The 20,263-nt window shown below is 40.0% G+C and overlaps 3 protein-coding genes across 6 annotated transcripts; 1 reads left to right on the forward strand and 2 right to left on the reverse strand.

Annotated features, from left to right (window-relative positions):
- Nucleotides 1–5,555: 5,555 nt before the first annotated feature.
- Nucleotides 5,556–9,213, reverse strand: LOC149751048 (uncharacterized). The gene is made up of 2 exons (XM_089928242.1): nt 8,848–9,213; nt 5,556–8,566 (listed from the first exon to the last, which is right to left on the reverse strand). Exons 1-2 carry the CDS (start codon nt 9,082–9,084, stop codon nt 7,823–7,825), a joined length of 981 nt encoding a protein of 326 aa, XP_089784368.1. The 5' UTR covers nt 9,085–9,213; the 3' UTR covers nt 5,556–7,822.
- On the reverse strand, nt 9,205–11,579 carry LOC149751049 (protein FAR-RED IMPAIRED RESPONSE 1-like). Its single transcript, XM_089928046.1, has 5 exons — nt 11,333–11,579; nt 10,918–10,995; nt 9,661–10,832; nt 9,268–9,588; nt 9,205–9,226 (listed from the first exon to the last, which is right to left on the reverse strand). The coding sequence occupies exons 1-5, from the start codon at nt 11,375–11,377 to the stop codon at nt 9,205–9,207; spliced, it is 1,638 nt and encodes a 545-aa protein (XP_089784172.1). The 5' UTR covers nt 11,378–11,579.
- Nucleotides 11,580–11,654: 75 nt separating this feature from the next.
- On the forward strand, nt 11,655–18,070 carry LOC103711735 (lipase-like). Of its 4 annotated transcripts, none has more exons than XM_008797996.6 (11): nt 11,655–11,865; nt 12,026–12,095; nt 13,607–13,686; nt 13,966–14,031; nt 14,168–14,215; nt 14,326–14,393; nt 15,447–15,519; nt 15,608–15,769; nt 16,737–16,931; nt 17,343–17,431; nt 17,526–18,070. In XM_008797996.6, the coding sequence occupies exons 2-11, from the start codon at nt 12,029–12,031 to the stop codon at nt 17,755–17,757; spliced, it is 1,080 nt and encodes a 359-aa protein (XP_008796218.2). In that variant the 5' UTR covers nt 11,655–11,865; nt 12,026–12,028; the 3' UTR covers nt 17,758–18,070. The 4 variants fall into 4 exon arrangements, with proteins under 4 accessions (XP_008796218.2, XP_088569810.2, XP_088569807.2 ...); XM_088713681.2 differs by having other exon boundaries at nt 11,726–11,865; nt 15,414–15,519; XM_088713684.2 differs by lacking the exon at nt 13,607–13,686 and having other exon boundaries at nt 11,671–11,865.
- The last annotated feature ends 2,193 nt before the right edge of the window (nt 18,071–20,263 follow it).

Below are 20,263 nucleotides of genomic sequence, written 5' to 3' on the forward strand. Positions count from 1 at the left end.
TTTTAAAAAAAAAGATTTTTATTTTTTAGTGTATTTTAGATTTTTATGTGTGCTTCTTAAAAGGTTGTTTGTCTTTTAGATTGAAATGACTGCTTTTAAATTAGTTGTATTTCATAATGATCGAGAAGATGGTAAGATACGCAGCTTAGGTAAATATCATCAGGGAAAGAAAAAAAAGATTATGCTGAATCACCCTTTGTAGCTTTGTAATACAATACTGAATTAAAGTTTTCAACAAATAGTGATAATTTTGAAAGTTCAATTTCACTAGAGCATTGAAATATGATGGAAGAGCCAAACTTGGTTTTCTGATTTATGATCATAAAGGTCGTTTAGGGGTTGAGGTATCATCTTCGTTTTTACATTTTGAGCTATGATTGAATTGTAGGCCACTAAAAAATGAATGCACTTTGTTGTTCTCAACTCAAAACTGACAAGATTTTGACTGGAATATGACTCCACGTACCATTATTAGCTAGGTTAGGGTATACATTGGGCATTCCTATTTCCCTCACCATATTTGAAATCAATAAATTGTTTGAGAAACTAGATTAACATACAAATAAAAGTAAACAAGAATGAAGAATCCTTTAGTTCATCAAGGAATTTTTCTCAAAAAAAATTTATTAATATGTTAGAAGGCCACCCCTTATAATATATTAGATGTATATTTATAGGAAATTGTTCTCTATCCCTAATTCAGATATTAAATCTGATACAAAGTTGTACTCAAAATAGGACTTGACAATAAGAAAACATGCAAGAGTTATTCTACTATGAAAACCTAGCTACAAAAATATAAGAAAAAATGGTGAAAATCTCTGAATCTTGTGAGTGAGCATGCTCACTCGCTAGATAGAAATAAATTAAATATTAGCTTATTAAAGTCTTTGCATGCAGATTCACCGTCTCCCGTAACACTTAGCATGGTCTAGTTGGTTAATAATACCCGATGGCTACATTTTATGCTATATTAATAAAAAACAATTCCAAAAAAATGATATTTTTATTTTCTATCATTATTGAAAAAATGAAACATCATAATGCAGCTTAGTTTTTTTATAAGAGCCATAACAAGAACCAAAAAGGATCGGTGGATGCAGTTCCACATCTTTGGCATTTTGAGTCAGAAGTCTATCTTTCGCATAAAAGAGGGATTCACCTTCCTTCGTACAAATGTGTTGTTGAATCATCCACAGGTTGCTTTCAGATCTTGCAGGCAAGTGAATGACGGAGTTTGGAGTGCTTTGAGAGTTGTGCTGTGGGTGATCCAATAAGGGGGAGGGGGGAACTCTTGTTCAGACTATTTGGGATCAGTATTATGACTTTTTATATGGAAAAATGGATTAACATTAAGAAGCTTCATTTTTCAACGATGAGGGAAGAATAAAGACATTCTTTTAAACTGCACCCTTGTGGCCTCGTATATTACAAGACAATTTTCAATATATACCGGACAAACATAGTTGTATGCCTCAACATCTTATTTCAATTCTGATTTCGATTCTGATTGCGAACTAAATGAATCTTAACTAATCACTAATTGTTGCATACAATAGGGGAACTATGCCAAAAGTGGAGCAGTGATATGTAGCGATACTCAAAAATGAATGCTAAGCTTATATCAAATCTTTAGACTTTCTCAAAAACTTCTTCAGGAAAGAGACATAATTTTTGGTTTGGTGCGGAGGACTAGAAAAATGTGGCATTACTTTTCGAGAAGAGAGATCATAGGCTTTCTTAGACATTCTTTTCATCACAATTTTGTTAGGAGATCATGCAAGTAAGATTAATGTTGTTCCATACTTGATTAGAGTATTTATAGTTGCTCCATGCAGGCTATAAATAATATTATTGGAGTCCTCAAAAGGAGGTAAGTTTTGATTTGGCCAAGTGACCTAACTTTCAACCTAAGACCCATCTCAATCAAATCAATCTAATATTATTTGACGTATGTGGTTGCGCCTTAAACATTGCTTTGTCTTTCCCTCTAAAATAATATCCACTTTGGGGGAGTTTTTTTTTTCCTAACGTGAACAAAAAGTTACTCCTATCATGTGGTTTAGCAGCATTGGAACTTCTAAATAATAGGATGGTTATATATTTTGTTATCAAATCAATATTTGGTGGACTGATGATGCATATATCATGGACTTAGTTGATACATACTTAAACCAATATATATCAAAGATTTATCAGAAGAACAAAGGTGTTCGATATTGAGTTTGGGCCTCAATCAAGCCTATCACAAATTTATTTAAAAGAGATTTAATTAAATGAAACCGCTATCAATACAATTTAGGCTGAGTTGGAAGGATTTGACAAATCTAACCAAGATGTATATCTTAGAAAATATTCTTTTGCACCACATCAAGTTCTAGCAAAATATTATTTTCTTTAATTGCGAGAAATAAATAAAAAAATATTTATGGAAAAGTTTATAACTATAAATAGAGGTTTCCAATCATTAGGGAGAACATCTTGAATAAAATTTCTAATTGTATTCTTTATTGTTCTTTGAGAGTTCATTTCTTCCTCCTATTGTGCTACTCCATTGTTGGTAGATTTTTTTTCTCAAGAAAACATACCATCATGTGCTATATTTGCATTCCAAGTGAGGAAGGGCTACACAGTGCTAGCATGTTTGGGGTAGGATGCACAAATAGTAGGGCCATTTCAAGCTTATTGGGCTGATATCAATATCTTGGGACCATTCACTAAGGATAGCAACGGATCATGTATGGATCGAGTAGGTCATTACTTATACTTATTTTAAACTTACCTCAAGATAAGATAGGCAGATAGAACCTCAGAGCGGAGCAGGATGGATAGAGTTAAGCTGGATGGGTTGGATAGTTTTGGTCAAGAAAAGCTACAAAAAGCTTTTTTTTTTTTTTGTATAGAAGTCTTTTTTTCTTTTTTTTTTATCTTATGAGGAGATTTGTGAAGAGTTATATAGATCTAGATTGAATTTAGGCTAAGTTCTACCATCACCTATATCAGGTAAAATATAGCTCATTATGATTTGAGTCGGGTTAGGTGCTCGATGAAGTGGAGTAAATTTCTACCGTGGAAATAAATTTCTAACCTTTCTGTTAGCTTTTTTGGTTAAATTAATGATTAAAAGTTTTCATACTTAAAATATATATATATATATATATATATATATATATATATATATATATATATGATAAAAAGGAAGTATAGTTTGGATGGTTAGTGTGTTGGTTTGATGGGGATGAGGTAACAGGTTCGATTCCCAGCCTGTGCTCGTTCGGCCCTGCTCGTCCGAGGTTCCTTGCGCCTGTGTGACCCGAGGTTTTTTGCGCCTGTGCCCGTCCGACCCACCTCGTGCGCATGCTCGTCCGAAGCGCGAAGAGCTAAGGTCGTATCTCGCCCGTGCTCGTCCAAAAGGTGTCGAGGCCGAGGTCGGACCACAGATGCGATGAGCCCAGAGGAGCTGAGGTCGGACCATAGGTACGATGAGCCAAGAGGTGCGTGGGCCATGCCTCGCACCCAAGATGCGAAGAGCCATGTCGCTTCCCCGCTTGCACCTCTTCGCGACTGACCTCGCATCCGGTGGCCTTACTCCCAGTATTTTTTCAAACTTTATTACCAGTTTTAACCGTTGGATCGGTTTTTGGTCGCGTCTGTCCCGAAGAAGTCTATAAATAGACCTCGTCGGATTAGACAGAATATATAATCGAAAGCAGAGAACTTCTATTCTCCCTTTCTGTTATTTTTCTTTCAATCAACGAGCTTGCTGCATACTGATTCTGGGTTCGAAGGCTTCTTTGATCCGTACAAATCATTGAGGCAGAAGGAACAGTGAGAGAGGCTGTTGTATCTCAGGAGTAGAACGCCATCCAAGCCTAGTGCACTGTAAGGCAGCAAAATCTATTTCAAGAAAAGTGACCAACATACCACTCCTCAGCATTTTGGGTTCTATTTTTCCACTTTCTCTATTTATTTTCTCTAAGCCTATTTCTGCTTATTATTTGTTGAAGTAGAGTATTTTAGATTTAAAATTTTCTGGAACAGTTTATTTCCAACACTTTCACCCTTTTTGTCCCCTCTCCATCCCACCCCCAATCTTAGTCCACACCAAATAGTTGGCCGACAACTCAGCATTTCAGGCATTCCAGCAAACAATTGTTTCTTTCTATTTTTGTACAATTTCTTCTAGTTTCTTACTTCGGGCCTCATACGTAACAAAGTTAGCTGGGACCAAGCACGATCCGGCTTGGGCCTTGGGCTTACTTCACAAGCCCGAGGAAGCTTTTTTCGTCAAACAATCATGATTGGCAAGCCCCGAAGAGTGCTAATAGCTTCGGACGTCAGGCCGGACCTAGAGTTTATTTGGATCGCGGCGGCAGCGAGCGGAGGAGGGGCATCGCGGTGGCGACAATAGAGGAAGGGGACGACATGGCACTAGCGAGAGGGGGAGTGAACGGTGTGATGGTTGTGAGAGAGGGAGCGGACGACACGGAGGCCTGAGGGAATTAGAGATTTATGTATTAGGGATATAATTATTAAAGCTCGTAGGATATTTAACAGATATCATAAATATGTATATATATAAAATATTATAATATATATTAATTTAAGTACACTGGTCGGACTGGGTCTATGCAAACTCGAGCTCGGTCCGTTTAAGGATATATAGCTCTAGTGCAATCCGGCCCAATCCGGCCCAATCAGAATGAAAAAAATGCAGGCCTAGTGCAATCCCCAAACCCGGTCCACACCAAACAGTTGGCCGACAACTCGGGGCATTTCGGGCATTCCGGCAAACAATTGTTTCGATTCGTACAGTTTCTTCGGGTAGTTCTAAATACACCCCCCCGATTGCTCAGGACACCCCCCAAAAATTAAAAAAAAATTAAATACTCTCTACACCCCCCCATTTGCTAAGGACACCCCTAAAAAATTAAAAAATCCTAAATTACCCTTCACCCTCCCCACCCCCTCACCTAAATTGCTCTCTACACCCCCCAAACCCCCCCCCCCCCCAACCCCGCTCTTCCCCTCCAAAACTCCACTCCAGCCGGCTTCTCCCTTCCGCCCAAAAAACTTCGCCTCAAGCACCTCAAGCACCTCGCCGGCGGCCAAACCCCCTCCGTCTCTCCCTTCTCCCTCGCCCAAAACCCCCCCATTCCCCCTTCTCCCTTTCGTCGCCGGCATTCTCCCCTTCTCCCTCTCGTCGCCGGCATTCTCCCGGAACCACCTCCCCGGCCATCTCCCGAGCAACGAGCACCTCGCCGGCGCCTCCACGACCACGTCGAGGTAGCTCCCCGCCCCCCCGCCTCCAGTGCTCCGTTCGGCACTGGATCGCCGAACAGAACCCTTCTGTTCGGCTGAACAGTGCCGAACAGAAGCCCTCTGTTCGGCAACACTCAACCGAACAGAAGCCTTCTGTTCGGCTGCACGGTGCCGAACAGAAGCCTTCTGTTCGGCTGCACAGTGCCGAACAGAATGGTTCTGTCCGGCTCTGTGCAGCCGAACAGAAGCCTTCTGTTCGGCACTGTGCAGCCGAACAGAAGGGTTCTGGTGCCAAATCGCGTGCCGTGCTGAATTTTGTGCCGAACATTTATGTATGCAATTGAATTATTTTCTTTGATATAGCCTAACATTGAATTTCTATATTTTCAGACATGGATCCCCGTCCCGCCAGAGTTAGACCTACGGCGTCAGCTAGGAGACGTCGTGCTAGGATTGCTTCTCCCGAGCCTGCTCATATGCCATCGGACTCTCCTGAGTCAGAGCATGATGATATGCCCGCTAGGGGCGAAGACGATGAGTCCGTTGGACCATGTCCAGGAGGTCCAGAGGATGAGTCCGTCCTGATCAGTTTCAGGACGCATATAGCAGCTTCCATCTGGAGGCAACAGGTATTGTTTATTTGTTATAGCATTATATTTTGTTTATTGATGTTTTATAAAGTAGTAGTAATTATACATTTATATTACAGGAACGAGCTCCACTAAAGTGCATGAACCATACTGCCAAGGTTGGTGAATGGAAGTGGTGGTCTTCAAACCAACCAAATACCAGGTTCAGAGCACTATTGAGGCAGTCGGGCCTCGTAGAGTTAGTACAGTGCTCTTATCGATTCATCGATAAGATTCTGATTTCGGGCTTCGTAGAGAGATGGCAGCCCGAGACGAACACCTTCCATATACCATTTGGCGAGATCACTATCACGTTGGATGATGTATCCGCCATTTTAGGGATTCCTGTCGCAGGTTCCTCAGTATCAGTTTCTCCTGAGAGGATGAGTGATCGGGATGCTGAGGAGCTACTTGTGGAGTTGTTGGGGGTGTCAGCTGGAGACGCGCGTCAGGAGGTACTGTCATCGCGCGGTCAGTCTGTGAGGATGGAGTGGCTGAGGACTCAGTTTCACTCTGTATCTGATAGAGACAGGCAGCAGAGGATAGAGTGTGCAGCACGAGCCTATTTGTTATTTTTGTTAGGCTGCACACTCTTTGCTGATAAGAGTGGGACCAGGGTGCCTATAGCGTATCTGTGTTTACTGCGGGATCTGGATAGGGTGAGCACATATGCCTGGGGTACAGCTGCCTTAGCATATTTGTATCGGCAGTTGGGGATTGCGTCGAGGTCATCAGTGAGACAGATCAGTGGTTATATGACGCTTCTGCAGGCATGGATTTATGAGCATTTTCCAGCACTCAGTCCTCACCCGTCGCTCGAGTATACTGATGCCAGTCCCCGCGTGCACCGCTGGATGCCCGGTACTCCATCCCGTACCACGATGGACCATTTAGTGGTTCTACGTGAGTCATTGGACCTTTTGAGCATCGATGAGGTACGTATCATATTACCATTTGCTTGTGTTTGTCAGTACTTTTAATATGCGATATAGTATAAAACTGAAATGGACCTTTTGTTTTACAGGTTATTTGGGATCCCCATCATCGGCTTCGGGGAGATCGCCCATATATACCCGTCGCATTTTTTAGTGGCTCCATCAAGTGCCTTGATATCGTAGAACCCTATCATCCAGAAAGGGTTCTTAGACAGTTTGGTCGTATTCAGACCATCCCTCGAGCGCCACTAGCCCCTACGCGAGCCAACAGAGGTTCCACAGCAGGCTCGTACCGGATACATTACTCCTATATGGATCAGCTTTGGGAGCGGTGGGAGGACCACGTGCTGAGCCAGGCGAGCAGGAGCCACCCAGTTACCCGGCCATCAGACAGCGTACCGGGATACATGGAGTGGTATCTCCGTATCACGCACGTTGCAGTTCAGCCTCCTCATCTGCGCTCGAGTACTCATTCTGGAGCTAGGGGAGGTCATGATGATGCTGACATGCACCGGCGGCGTAATGCAGCTGCACTCGGTATCAGTACCGACATTGTACGGATGGGTCCCTCAGAGGCTACGTCACTAGGTGCCGGGCACCTATATGATGCTATTTCTCAGATGCATCAGGTACTTCTGGGTGATGAGTCTGGCCCGAGTACAGCACCCTCTCATTCGGATCCAGGACCCTCTCATTCGGACGTACAGCAGTACACGCGTCGACGATGGCGTCATAGGGATTGATGATGGAGCCTTTGTAATCTTTGTAAAGCCTTTGATATTAATGAAAAATATATATTTTTGGTACATTTACGTGTAATCTTTGTAAAGCCTGGCCCGTTCTATTTTACACAAATATAACAGTGCACATAACAATCAATCTAACAATGCGAAGACAGATGTTTTTTGATTTATATTGATGATGGAGTTTCACAGTACATGACTCTAAGAGGCCAAAAAAATTTACAACTTTCAAAAATTGTACATATATAAATAATCAATCTAACTCTACTGTCTCGCTAATTATAACATTAGGTGAGATGCTCTCTTTGAACTGTTGAATCCGTGCTTCATATGAATTTTCCCATCCGGTAGCACAAGGAAGATGATATTTTCGCCAGTTGGTCGCTACTGGCGGAACGGGATGTCCTGGCAACAAGAACACCTTCAAAATTAGAAATAAGAAAATATTAATAGCTACAAAATTATAAATAAGCAAAATTAAATAAGCAAAATTAAATATTCGCAAGTTTTGTGAACGTAGTACCTCAACAAAATGATTTCCATTTACGAATCCGATAGCGATATCTTTGCGGGATAGAAGAGGTACTGGCACAGAACGGAGAGGTAGGAAGGTCAGACATTGTTGCAACGAGAGATGGTATAGGACAACATTATAGCAGGATGCTATAAGATGACCCATGTCCGGCATAGTCATCCATCTGTCATATGGTGGACAATCATCATAATATGATAATGCATGAGTGATCTCAGCAATCGTCCCTTCCACACCATATAATGTGCGATAGTGGTCCGAATGACATTGCAACTCTTGCAATAAATCCTTCCTAACACGCACCCAGTCATCTTCTCCAAATCCCAGTAAGTCAGCTATTGCCCTAAATCCGCAATTCCCATCAGCTTTTACATCCTTGATATGCTGGATGTATGGTCTCAAGGCAGAAGGAATAGCATCAATATAGATAATGGGCGTATGTGACTGGGCTCTAGTACGAAAAACCTGCAAATAATATCAAATGATAGAAAATATGTAACAATGGCAGAACATGTCCCGTATCGGCACATCTCGGCACGGCACATCCCGTATCGGCACATCTCGGCACGGCACATCCCGTATCGGCACATCTCGGCACGGCACGTCCCGACATGTCCCGTATCGGCACATCTCGGCACGGCACGTCCCGACATGTCCCGTATCGGCACATGACATACCGGCACGGCACGGACCGTCCCGTAGACGTTGTGATACCTATTGTAAGGAAATAAATATTTGGTACTTACCTTTTGCTTGGGCCGTCTCTTTTGAATCTGAGTAGATGGATTGCGGATGGTAACTTTCTCAACACCAGGTGAATAACTATCCTGTCCAGATAGAACCAACTCAAACGCAGACGGGTCACGTCGAGTAGACGTATCAACCTTCAGTGAAGCGCGCCCACGTGAACCGGTCTTCCGTTTTGCAGGCTCTAAAAGAGGTGTACTATCTGGACTTGCAATCTCTCGTAACTTCTTGATCATCTGCAATTGAGAAGCCCCATCTAACTTCTTGAATCGTAGCGCAATCAAATCTAACTCTGCATCACAACTCAACTGAATTGGCTGCACGGGGGGGGGGGGGGGGGGGGGGTAGGCAGAATATCAAGTTTCCTCCAATGAGGATCTATGCAGTCGAGAGGAATGGGCCGACCTTCCACCCTGTACCGCGCAATCTGGTGAGCACATGGTATACCATGTGTGCGTCGAATAGCGCACCTACAATTTGAATCATCAAACCCAACTGAATTGGCTCGTTTCGATTGGGCGAGGACATGATTTAACGCACTTATAGATATGAAACCTCGCAACTCTTTGAATTCAGCTGGCTTGAAGTTGTGCTGCACTACCAATAAACTCTTCTCCAATGAGGCTTTAACGGAGCTGTGCTGCAACTCAATCAATCCATGTATTCTAGTCCAAGATGACTCGAAACTTCCTTGGCTTGATCCAAGCTGCTTTTTGAGCTTTGCATGTGCACTCTCGACCCTAGTAAACAAATGAAAGTTAGATATAAGAATTGAGGCAAATTAAAATTAAATGAGTCTTTATTTGTGATACCTATTTGTCGTCACATTTCCGTAGTGCCTGCATGTATCAGTCCACGCCGCAACAAATCTTTCCTTGTATTTGCTCAGCCAAGTATCTGACACATACTGTAGTGCATCTGGATAGGTACCGAACTCTCTCTGCAGTGCACTCCAGCGATCATTATACTCGTCTTCCGTGGAGGACAGCACTAGTACATTCCAACTCATAATAAATTTATCCCATTTCTCCTTCAATTCGAAAAATTTTTTGCACTTGGCCAAAACATTCCTACTAATATGCCATCTACATAATAAATGTCTAGCAGTAGGAAATACTCTATGAATTGCATTCATCAAAGCCAAGTCTCTATCTGTAACAATCAACTCAGGCAAAACATCATCAGCTATGACACTGCGCAATCTCTCTAATGCCCAAGTATAGCTTTCTTCCCCCTCAGAATTTAAGTATACAAAAGCAACTGAAAATGTCATGTCAGTAGATGTCACCCCCACAATCTCTAAGAGCGGAAGACGATACCTATTCGTCTTGTACGTGCAATCCATTATCAACACACGGGGAAATGCACGGAACAAATCAATGCTGCCAGGGTGTGCCCAAAATAAGTCATGCACAACATCCGTATTAGTACAATTCCTATGCCACTCAATATATTTAGCCTCTGATAATTTACCTAATAGATGTTGCATTTCAGACCTCCCGGCTTTCTCTGCAACCTTAAACCGTTGACGTACATTGTAGATAGTCTTGATAGTCGTAACATTGAGGGCATCTCTTTTCTTCAATGTGGATAATATGTCCTTTGGACGAACCAAACTCTTCGACATATCCACTAACAATTCCGTCTCCTGCTCAGATAATCTCCCTGCATATGAGTGCCCCTCCAGATTCTCTGCAGCGGGATGATTGTGCACTCCACATACGACCAGTAATATCCAATCATCCGCAGTATCCAATTTCTTTCCTCTTAATGCAAAAGGGCATCCACACTTCTTTGTCCCACAGGCAGTCTTTATTCGCTTTTCTTTTGTGGTTCGGTACGTCCCACCCCTCTCACAACCTAACGTAATTCTGGGTTTCTTAGAAATGGTACCTGCATCGGATGATTTGATTACAACAACAAAACCATTTCGCCTCCCAGCTTCACGACACCAATTACACAAGTCCTCTCTACTCTTGAAGATCTATACATTAAACAATTTATGTAAGTACACAGTTGTAAAAATAGCTCGCTAAACTAATACAAAATTGCACAATATATTATAATACCTCGTAAGTTGTAAATTCGCTTGTGTAATCCAGTACAAATTCTGATCCAATTATACTCGATTCGGTTGTAGCATAGCCCTACATATAAAATAATTTATCACCAAGAATTAATGAATCAGAGGATCTGTTCGGCACAAAATTCAGCACGGCACGCGATTTGGCACGAGAAGGCTTCTGTTCGGCTGCAGAGTGCCGAACAGAAGCCTTCTGTTCGGCTGCAGTGTGCCGGACAGAAGCCTTATGTTCGGCACTGTGCAGCCGAACAGAAGCCTTCTGTTCGGTAGAGGGTTGCCGAACAGAAGGCTTCTGTTCGGCACTATGCAGCCGAACAGAAGCCTTTTGTTCGGCGATCCAGTGCCGAACAGAGCACGAACCGTGAAAAAAAAAAACTTTCGAAACAAGGTGGAACACGTACCTTTGCGGCCGATTCTTCGTCCCAAATCACTAGTTGCTTGTCCATGCTTCGAATGGGGCTTAAATCTCCTTCAAAGATCGCCTAAACGATGTAAATGGATCGAGGGGTTTAAGGGGGGTTTGAGGGGTGGTTTTTTTTTTCCTTTTCAAAACGAAACGGAGGAGGAGACGGAGGAGGAGGAAGGGGGGTGTACTGAGAAAATTTCAAGGGCAATATGGTAATTACACTAAAGGTTAGTTTGGGTATTTTCTTTTTGGTTTTTGGGGGGTATCCTGAGCAATCGGGGGGGTGTATTTAGAACTCCCCAGTTTCTTCCCGTTTCATGTTCCCCCTTCCCTATAGCTCTTTCTTTTTTTTTTTCTTTCTCCTCTTCGTCTCCTTCCTAAAACGAAGAAAACGACGTCGACCCAAAACGGTGGGGAGATCGCCAGTTTCCGTCTTCGGCGGTCTCTCGCCTCCTTCTCTCTCCCCTTCTCGCGTTCTATTAATTTAATCATTAAGGGGAATAGGGAGCGGTTTTTGTCTTCTGGACGGTACTTCGAAACCCCATCAAATTTGCCCTACCTTTCGACTAATCTGACCCGGACTGGTCCTATTCCTTATGCTACCATGGAAAATTTAGCGAATTCTATAGTTATAATTCTTGCAATATATACAAATTTTTAGCTCTGTTCAGGTATTGAATTTTTTTAGGTAATGGAACGTTGGCAATGGCTAAAGGTGGTGGCTTTGATATTTTTACTCTCAGTTTCGGAAGGGAGAGGTAATTTTCACATGTTTTTCTCGATCAAGATTCATTTTTGAGGACGGTAGTATATGTTATTTTGCCATACAAAATGCTGCTGCTTTGAAGTGGTTTCCATTTACTTTATGTTATTATACAAAGCGCTTCTCAGAGTGGTGGAGAGCTGAAAATAGGTTATTCAGTGAAAAGAAAGACTTGCATAGTGACATGCTTATCTGGGAATGATTCTTGTGATTGTTCATGAGAACTGATTAGCTATGACGCTTGGTTTTGATTGCGAAAACGTTCCAAAAGTTTTAGGTATCTCCTGGAAGATACATTCAGCTCTTTGTGGATGGTTGGTTAACCTCCCTCCATGTTGATAGAGTAATATCAACTTATCTGGCATCAGCAAATTAAATTGCTTTTGACTTTTTACATTCTAAAGGATTCTGGTCCATTATTCGTTATAAGATGTTTTGAGAAAGGAAGGAATATCTTATGCAGACTCTTTTTATATTGATTTGAATTGGATATGATGGACTAAAGAAGAAAGTGAAGAATGCAAAAATAATATAGAAGAATAGGTGTAAAACGAAAATGATGTAAGATGAAAAAAGATATCTGTTTTGATTATAACCTGATGAGAAACAAAGAAAAGAATATATTCACTGGAATATCCATCCTTCATTTTTTTTTTGGTGATGCTGTGCCTTAATTGGGTTACTTATGTTTAATCTGGTATTGTCTGAAACACTTTAAAACCCCATCTCATGATTTTCTTTAAAAAAATCGTCATACTTACATGCAGATGACTATAAATGTTCAAAACTTTAAGATTCACTTTTGATTTTTTATTGCTTACTAGATTAGTTTCAAGAAAGTTTTTCTCAATAATTTCTAAAACTATTTCTGAATCTACTATAAACTGGTTTTCATTGATCAGACAGCTAAATTATAATTTGAATTGTTTTTGATCAGATGGTCTGTGCTTCTCAATTATGTACTTTCAGAAGATGAGCCCCATATAAAATAAAAAAAGTCCTCATTACATGCTCGTCCCTGACATCGCTGGATCTCAAGCTATGAATCATGATAGTATGAGTATGACAGCATAGGATGCTTTTCTGATGCAGGGACAATCTGATATGCTATTCTTTGACTCCCTAGTCTTTTCACATATGAGAGCAAACTTCTTATCCAGACAACCTTTGCTGTGATGTAATTGCTTATCAAATTTTGCAAACTTGTTTCATAAATTGCATTATCCTGGCTTGATGCAGTTATTCTATGCATAATATAGAATTAGGCTTTCATTTCAAGCAACTATATCAAGAACCTTTTTTATGCTGAACTAGTAAATCTTTATTAGAAATGAAGCTCTGTTTTTTTTTTAGTTTGCTGCATTAATGGTGTATTTCTTGACAATAGTTGTAAAAGCCATTTTTACATTATATTATCATATTTGCAGTTAACATGTGGGTAGTTTCTTTGGCTATATGATTTGAATCACGACCATCTGTTTGACTTTTATACTTTCATCATGACAGAACTTAGGATCAAGCATGAGGATTACAGTCATATTTATAACCACACTCTTGCCAAGATACTTGTGGAGTATGCTTCTGCTGTAAGTTTTGTTTTAAAAAGATTTTCAACTATAATACTGCAAAAAATTACATTCAATAAATCTCTTGTATTACATTGTTTTCCAATGCTTAGATTGTAGGGTTTATTAGTCAATAAATAATTTTCAATTTTGCCGTCCCTATTATTAATGAACTGGCTTCGAACATACTATGACCTGTTGCATATATCATTAAATGAATATTTGTTAGGAATCTGGTATTCAAGTTCATTTTTTTTTTTCTAGGAATTTCTGACCTGCACAAGTTGCTGCATCTTGCAGGTATACATGTCTGATCTAACTGCCCTATTTACTTGGACGTGTGCAAGGTGTAATGATATGACAACGGTATATGGAATATGCTTTTACATTTCTTCCAGTCAAATGAACATACATGCAAATCTTTGAGTCTTGCTGTCTCCCTTTCAAGATGACTATTTTTGAACATGGGGTAACTGGTGCACACTGACTTATATTGATGCAGGGGTTTGAGATGATAGAGCTGATTGTTGATTTCCAAAACTGCTTACAGGTATGTTCTAACTTTACATCAGCCCCATATTTTAGCCTCATGTTATGCTTTCTAGCTACTCAAGCACACAAGCTTCTACATTTTTTCTTATGAATAAACTATTTATGCAGGCTTTTGTTGGCATTGCTCATGATCTTAATTCTATCATAATTGCATTCAGAGGAACTCAAGAGAACAGGTATTAGTAATATTTTGCCTGTTCCCCCTTTTAATTTTATCTATGCTGTTTGACAACATGGTTTTTATCTGTTACTTGAATTATAGCATATGTAATCGAATAACTCCATCCAATATGTATGGAACATTAACTGTAAGTTGGTCTGCTCATATTCCATTAGTCCTGTGATATTCCCCTTAGTAGTGAGATTTGGTTCATGGGTTCATCTTAGGCATATGTTACATGTTTCTTTGGCAGAAATTTCAGAAAACGGTAGGAAGCAGATGGTTGTAATTTCTGAAAGTGTATTGCCATGTTTCTGTTTCATTAGAGGGAGGAATGGAGGGGATGGATGGTGTCTGTTTATGGGAAAAGAGTATGAACTACTAATTTGGTTAGTCCTATTCTTTTGGTTGATAAGAACATGTGCTGTAATTTGGCTTTGTAAGAAAATTCACTTCTGCAGTACAAGATCCTGTCATCGGTTTAGTGTTTAGTGACAACATTGCTGCTAGTTCCATTTATGTTTTCGTTGTGTTGGATCTACACTTAATACTGCTACGCTATCTACCACCACTACTATCGTATCAACAGTGGATGTGGCCTAACTATCTCTCTCTCTCTCTCTCTCTCTCTCTCTCTCTCTCTCTCTCTTTTATATGAACAAGGCATGCTGGATACTAGAGCTTAGCCCAAACATATGCCTACAATTAGAATTTTCTCTGTTATTAAACGTGCTAATCAAATCATTCCTTAACCTGTATGTGAAAAGTTCATTAGAATTTTCATAGTCGTTATTCAGGCAATTACTTAATGTTTGGTTTCAGTAGTGTCCATTGCCCATATGCCCATGTTTTTTGTGCATTGGAAAATCGATACCATGCTCGGGAAAACTGGCTTGATGATTTTGGTTAGTGGTAATTATGAGTTATCATCAACTAGGGAACTTAACAAAGGTTTCTAATTTGGTGTTGTTGTCATTAGGGTATTAAAAAAATGTCTTTGTTATTGTGTATGACATTTTCTTCCTAAGTTGCTCAGGCTATTTTTATTGGATGGATTGTTTTTTAACAGCATCCAGAATTGGATTCAAGACCTGTTCTGGAAGCAACTTGATTTGAACTACCCAGACACGCCTGATGCAATGGTTGGTAGCTCTATTTATGCATTTGAAGATGTGTTAATTGTGACATAGAGACTTATTGCAAGTCACATGCTTTATGTTTTGACTGCAGGTGCACCATGGATTTTATTCTGCTTACCATAACACTACAGTACGTCCTGGGATAATAAGTGCTGTCCAAAGGACTAGGGAGCTATATGGAGATATTCTCATAATGGTTACAGGGCATTCAATGGGAGGGGCTATGGCTTCCTTCTGTGCACTCGATCTTACTGTAAATATTGTCAATGCTTCTCATACAAATTCATATGCAAAATTTATACAAAATAATTCTCAGATCTTGATAATTCTTTATACTTATATTTTGAGAATCTCTTAAAAAAATTTTCCATCTAGCCTGAACATTGCTCCATATATCTTAGGATTTTATTTTAGCTCATCTTTTTATGACATACATTGCAGAATTTGTGGCATATCCCTGCCAATTATCACTGTGATCTTATTACTGACTATATTGTGATAGTTTGTATGCTTTTTTTTCCACTCTTTATGAGCTGCCATATGAAATTTTTTCAAACTCAAAGACTAGTGAATTCATTTTCAGCCCCCTTGTTCAAAGTACTTCAGGCCTTGCAAAGCAAAAGAATTTCTTTTGTATCAGAATTTCTGTTCTTGATTTTTACGCTAGCCTTAGTGGGTCTGTAATTACCCATTCAATTTCAGTGCATCTGCTTTGCATGCATGTCATACTCAGCAGAAACTAGTTTGCTGTGCCTTTGCAGTCTGTCCTGGCTGTGATTTTTTTTTTTTTAAATTTCCCCTTTGATGTTTTCTCTGCTTTCGTTTGTCTTCATCATTGTTTTCCTGTACACCTTCGTGTTTTTAGCAGTTTTTTTAAACCCTTACTTTTTCTCTAGTTACATCTAAATTTTAGACCCATACTTCCAGATTGTTTCTGGCTTTTTAACTTAAACTTTTAACTGTATAGGTGAAGCATGGATATGTAGGCGTATCATTTTATATCTCTGTGTCTTATGCGATGCAGATTTTTGCTTTATAGATTGGTAGAGATATTATGGCCTTGAGGTCATTGTACAAACTTATTTCTGCAGTGGCATGTGTAACTTCTCATTTAAAGGCTTGAAGCATCCAATCTTAGACTTGTCGGTTACTTTCCCCCTTGTGTTATGATTGAAACTTGGAATTGAAAGTTCATGCATTTATTCCTTCTTCCTTTGTAGGTCAATTATGGAATACACAATGTTCAACTTATGACATTTGGACAACCTCGTATTGGAAATGTGGCTTTTGCGTCGTACTTCCACAAACATGTTCCACATGCAATTCGGGTTACCAATGGGCATGACATGGTTCCACATTTACCTCCATACTATTATTATTTTCCCGAAAAGACATACCATCACTTTGCCAGAGAGGTAACATGATGCTCCATACAGTAAATTTAATGCCATAGACATTAATATAGCCTTGCTTTTTGGAGAGTTGTATCCTCCATATTCTTTCGGCTGAGCACTTTCATGATGCGGCTTTTGTCTGTCATCAAACAATCCTAAATATCTCCATCTTAGAACTAGGCATTACTTTTTCCTACTGTCATTTGGATGGTTGTTATTTCAAATGATTCTTCTTATTCAATACCATTCGAATCACATCCTTAGAACTAGGCATTACTTTATCCTACTGTCATTTGGATGGTTGTTGTTCCAAATGATTCTTCTGGTTCGATACCATTAGAATCAGATCCAAAGATCCCTAAATTGCTTATAAATCTTTAGCTCCTATTCTATAATTCAGAAGGTCATAAATCATTTCTGAAAAATTTCCAGGTATGGCTCCACAATATTGGATTAGGTAGTCTTGTATACATGATTGAGAAGGTCTGTGATGGTTCTGGTGAAGATCCAACCTGTAGCAGGTATATGTCAATGCTGGCTGTGTTTGACGTGTTGATTTAATGTGTGATGTTGTTCATGCGCTCTTACTTGTTTGGTTTTCTTTACTTCTGAAAGGTCTGTGAGTGGAAACAGCATTTCAGATCATCTACTGTATTATGGTGTCAAGTTACAGGCTGATACCTGGGGCTCTTGTGGAATCATAATGGATAACAGTATTGTGAAGGATAACAGTATTGTACGTTTCCGAACTGACCTTGCTGGAAATATTGTGTTGTCGAAGGATCCAGCTGCTTCATCAATTCTAAAGCCGACTTCTCAAATAGGTAAAGGCAGCAGTTATTTTTAGTGTCACCTGGTGTTCGGGATTCTGGTGAATCAACGCAAAGAAGTGGGGAGTTCTCTTGGCTATGAAGATCCAACAAATGGATCCAAGAAGAAGTGTTTGTATATAATGTATAGTTTATTTTAGTTTGATCATTGTTTCCAAAGATGTGTATATTCACTCAAATGTGGATCTGTAAAGTCTGCAATCATTGTGGTGTTCGTGCATGTTAATCCGAGTAACATTTTTTATTTATGCAAATTTACCAAACAATATTTGATTGACGAAGAATGTTAATCAGCATGTCGCATTTGAATGAAGGATTAAATCTTGAACACTCGCAAGCATCAAAATCCTGCTTCTTGATTGCATGAATTTCTTTGATCTTCTTCAGATATAGGTTACAGCTTCAGACTCATTTTTTACAAATTCTTACTGTAAAAGAGTATGGTTGCATTAAATTACACTGGATGTTATCAAATTGTGCAGGATGGCCTCCTCTGCTTGAGGGTACTGACAATTGTAGTTAGCAAAAATCATTGGGGGTTGGTACCAATTTCTGGGATCAAATTGTATCCTTACCTGATTTTTGACCAGGTTTCCTGTCGTCGTAAGAAAAAATAAAAAAATATTACAGTTATCTTAATGAAGTCAGGAAGAAATGACTTATAATTATATCTTTTGGATTGGCCAATGCAGCACCAAGTTTTAGGAAATTCCTCATCATTTTGCTTTTCGGAATGGTTGATGAATGCAGTAACAATAATCCATCTAAAGGAACTTCCAAGTAAATCTCAGTCTTCTCATCTCAGGAAGCCAAGCCATGGTGTGCACCCTTCTCAAGGTCATGCTACTAAGGTTGCAAGCGACCTCAGATGTATGATAACAGCTAAGCTTATGCAGGCTTGATCAACAACTTGAAAAAATAACCCTCATTAGGTTGATGCCCAGGATAATCGCACCAATAGCACTTTTCGGGTTGCAGCTCTCCAACTTGGTCTCTACTTTGGTTGTTCTCCAACTGCTTCGTTCATGGTCCAAAAAGATTCAATAGAAATCTCATTATAGATGACTTGCGTCAATCCGCCCATAAATCTAGTCACCTGCCGTGACTTGGTTTCAATTAGATCATTATGCGAAGATGAATGAAAGAATTTCTCTACATAGACTTTTGACATTTCTGAAATTAAATTTGATCGGAGTCGATTGGCAAAAACTGAGCCTTCAATAGTTTTTTCATCTGTCAGCATGTGCTGTAACTTGCAGGCAAGAAGTTTCAACTTTCTTGGACCCAAAAGTATCCATAGAATCAAAGAATCCTTTTAACTTCAGCAAGCCAGTCAAGAAAGTCTGCGATATTTAAAATCGATCTTCATGCGACCGTCATGATCTTGATGTTGCTCGTGCCTAGCATCTTCTTGAAGAAAAATTTGATTAGCTTCTTCTCTAGTCTTCTATGATAATTTGGTTTGGTGATCAAGCAGATGAGCACGCGGCATAAAAGGGTCTTGTATATGCTAAAGTACACCTAGGTGCCCGACGGATTCTTCTAGAGGATGACTCGACCACAGTGGTGGACTGGATTCGCTGCCGGCAGGCCAGGTCGGACTTGCACCCATTACTCCGAGACTTCCGGAGCATGGGGGAGGAGTTAGATTTAATTCGGATTTCGCATGTGTTTCGGGAGGCGAACATGGCTGCGGACTGGATCGCCTCGTATGCAGCCCACCATTCTGGTTTTGTATTTTGGGGTCCCTCCGATCATGTGCCGCAGGCATTAGATCGTGTTTTACTTTGCAATAGTTCTGGGCTCTCTCATCGTCGTATGTAGTGAGAAGCCGGTTTACTAAAAAAAATAAATAAATCAAGCAGACGAGCCAAATGACTATGGGTTGCATGTTATTCTAAAGCCAAGGTTGATTTAGAATATCTGCCAAGTCCTGGATTGATTCTTTGTAGTGCTTAAAGAGAGAAGAAATCACCATCTCTTCTAGTGAGCACAAATAATAAGAGAACCTCTCACTAAGGCCATGGACTGGCTATGGTATCTCTTGGATTCACAATATAAAAAACTAAGAACAATATTATATTAGAGTGAATTTATTTCGTTACAGCACTAGCACCCCTTTATATATGCTTTACAGTTCTATTAACAGAGTATCTTTCATCAAGGAAAAGTAAAATATATCTCAAGTTAAAGAAAGCCTACTCCTATTCAAACTCATAAAAACTCAAAGCTAAGAAAGAAAAATAAATTCAATTAGTGAAATCCCACCTTCTAGCCGGACTATAACTAGTAGTTTATCCTTATGTTGACTGGACTTCAGCTGTTCGCATTCTCGCGGACTCATCAACAAGCCCTTCTACAATGGGATTGAACTATGTAGTTCATCGACATTTTGTAATCACTGATCCTGCTACCAAAGTTCAGAGTGACAACATGGATATTGGATTAGGCTATATAACAAGCTTGGTTGGTCTTGTGAACAAGCTCAAGTTGATAGACAAAACAATCCTTATCATTTAAGTT

The sequence above is a fragment of the Phoenix dactylifera genome, chromosome 17 (genome assembly GCF_051530095.1).
Source record: "Phoenix dactylifera cultivar Ajwa chromosome 17, Ajwa_hap1_PhDact_Kaust_v1.1, whole genome shotgun sequence".
Taxonomy (NCBI): Eukaryota; Viridiplantae; Streptophyta; class Magnoliopsida; order Arecales; family Arecaceae; genus Phoenix; species Phoenix dactylifera.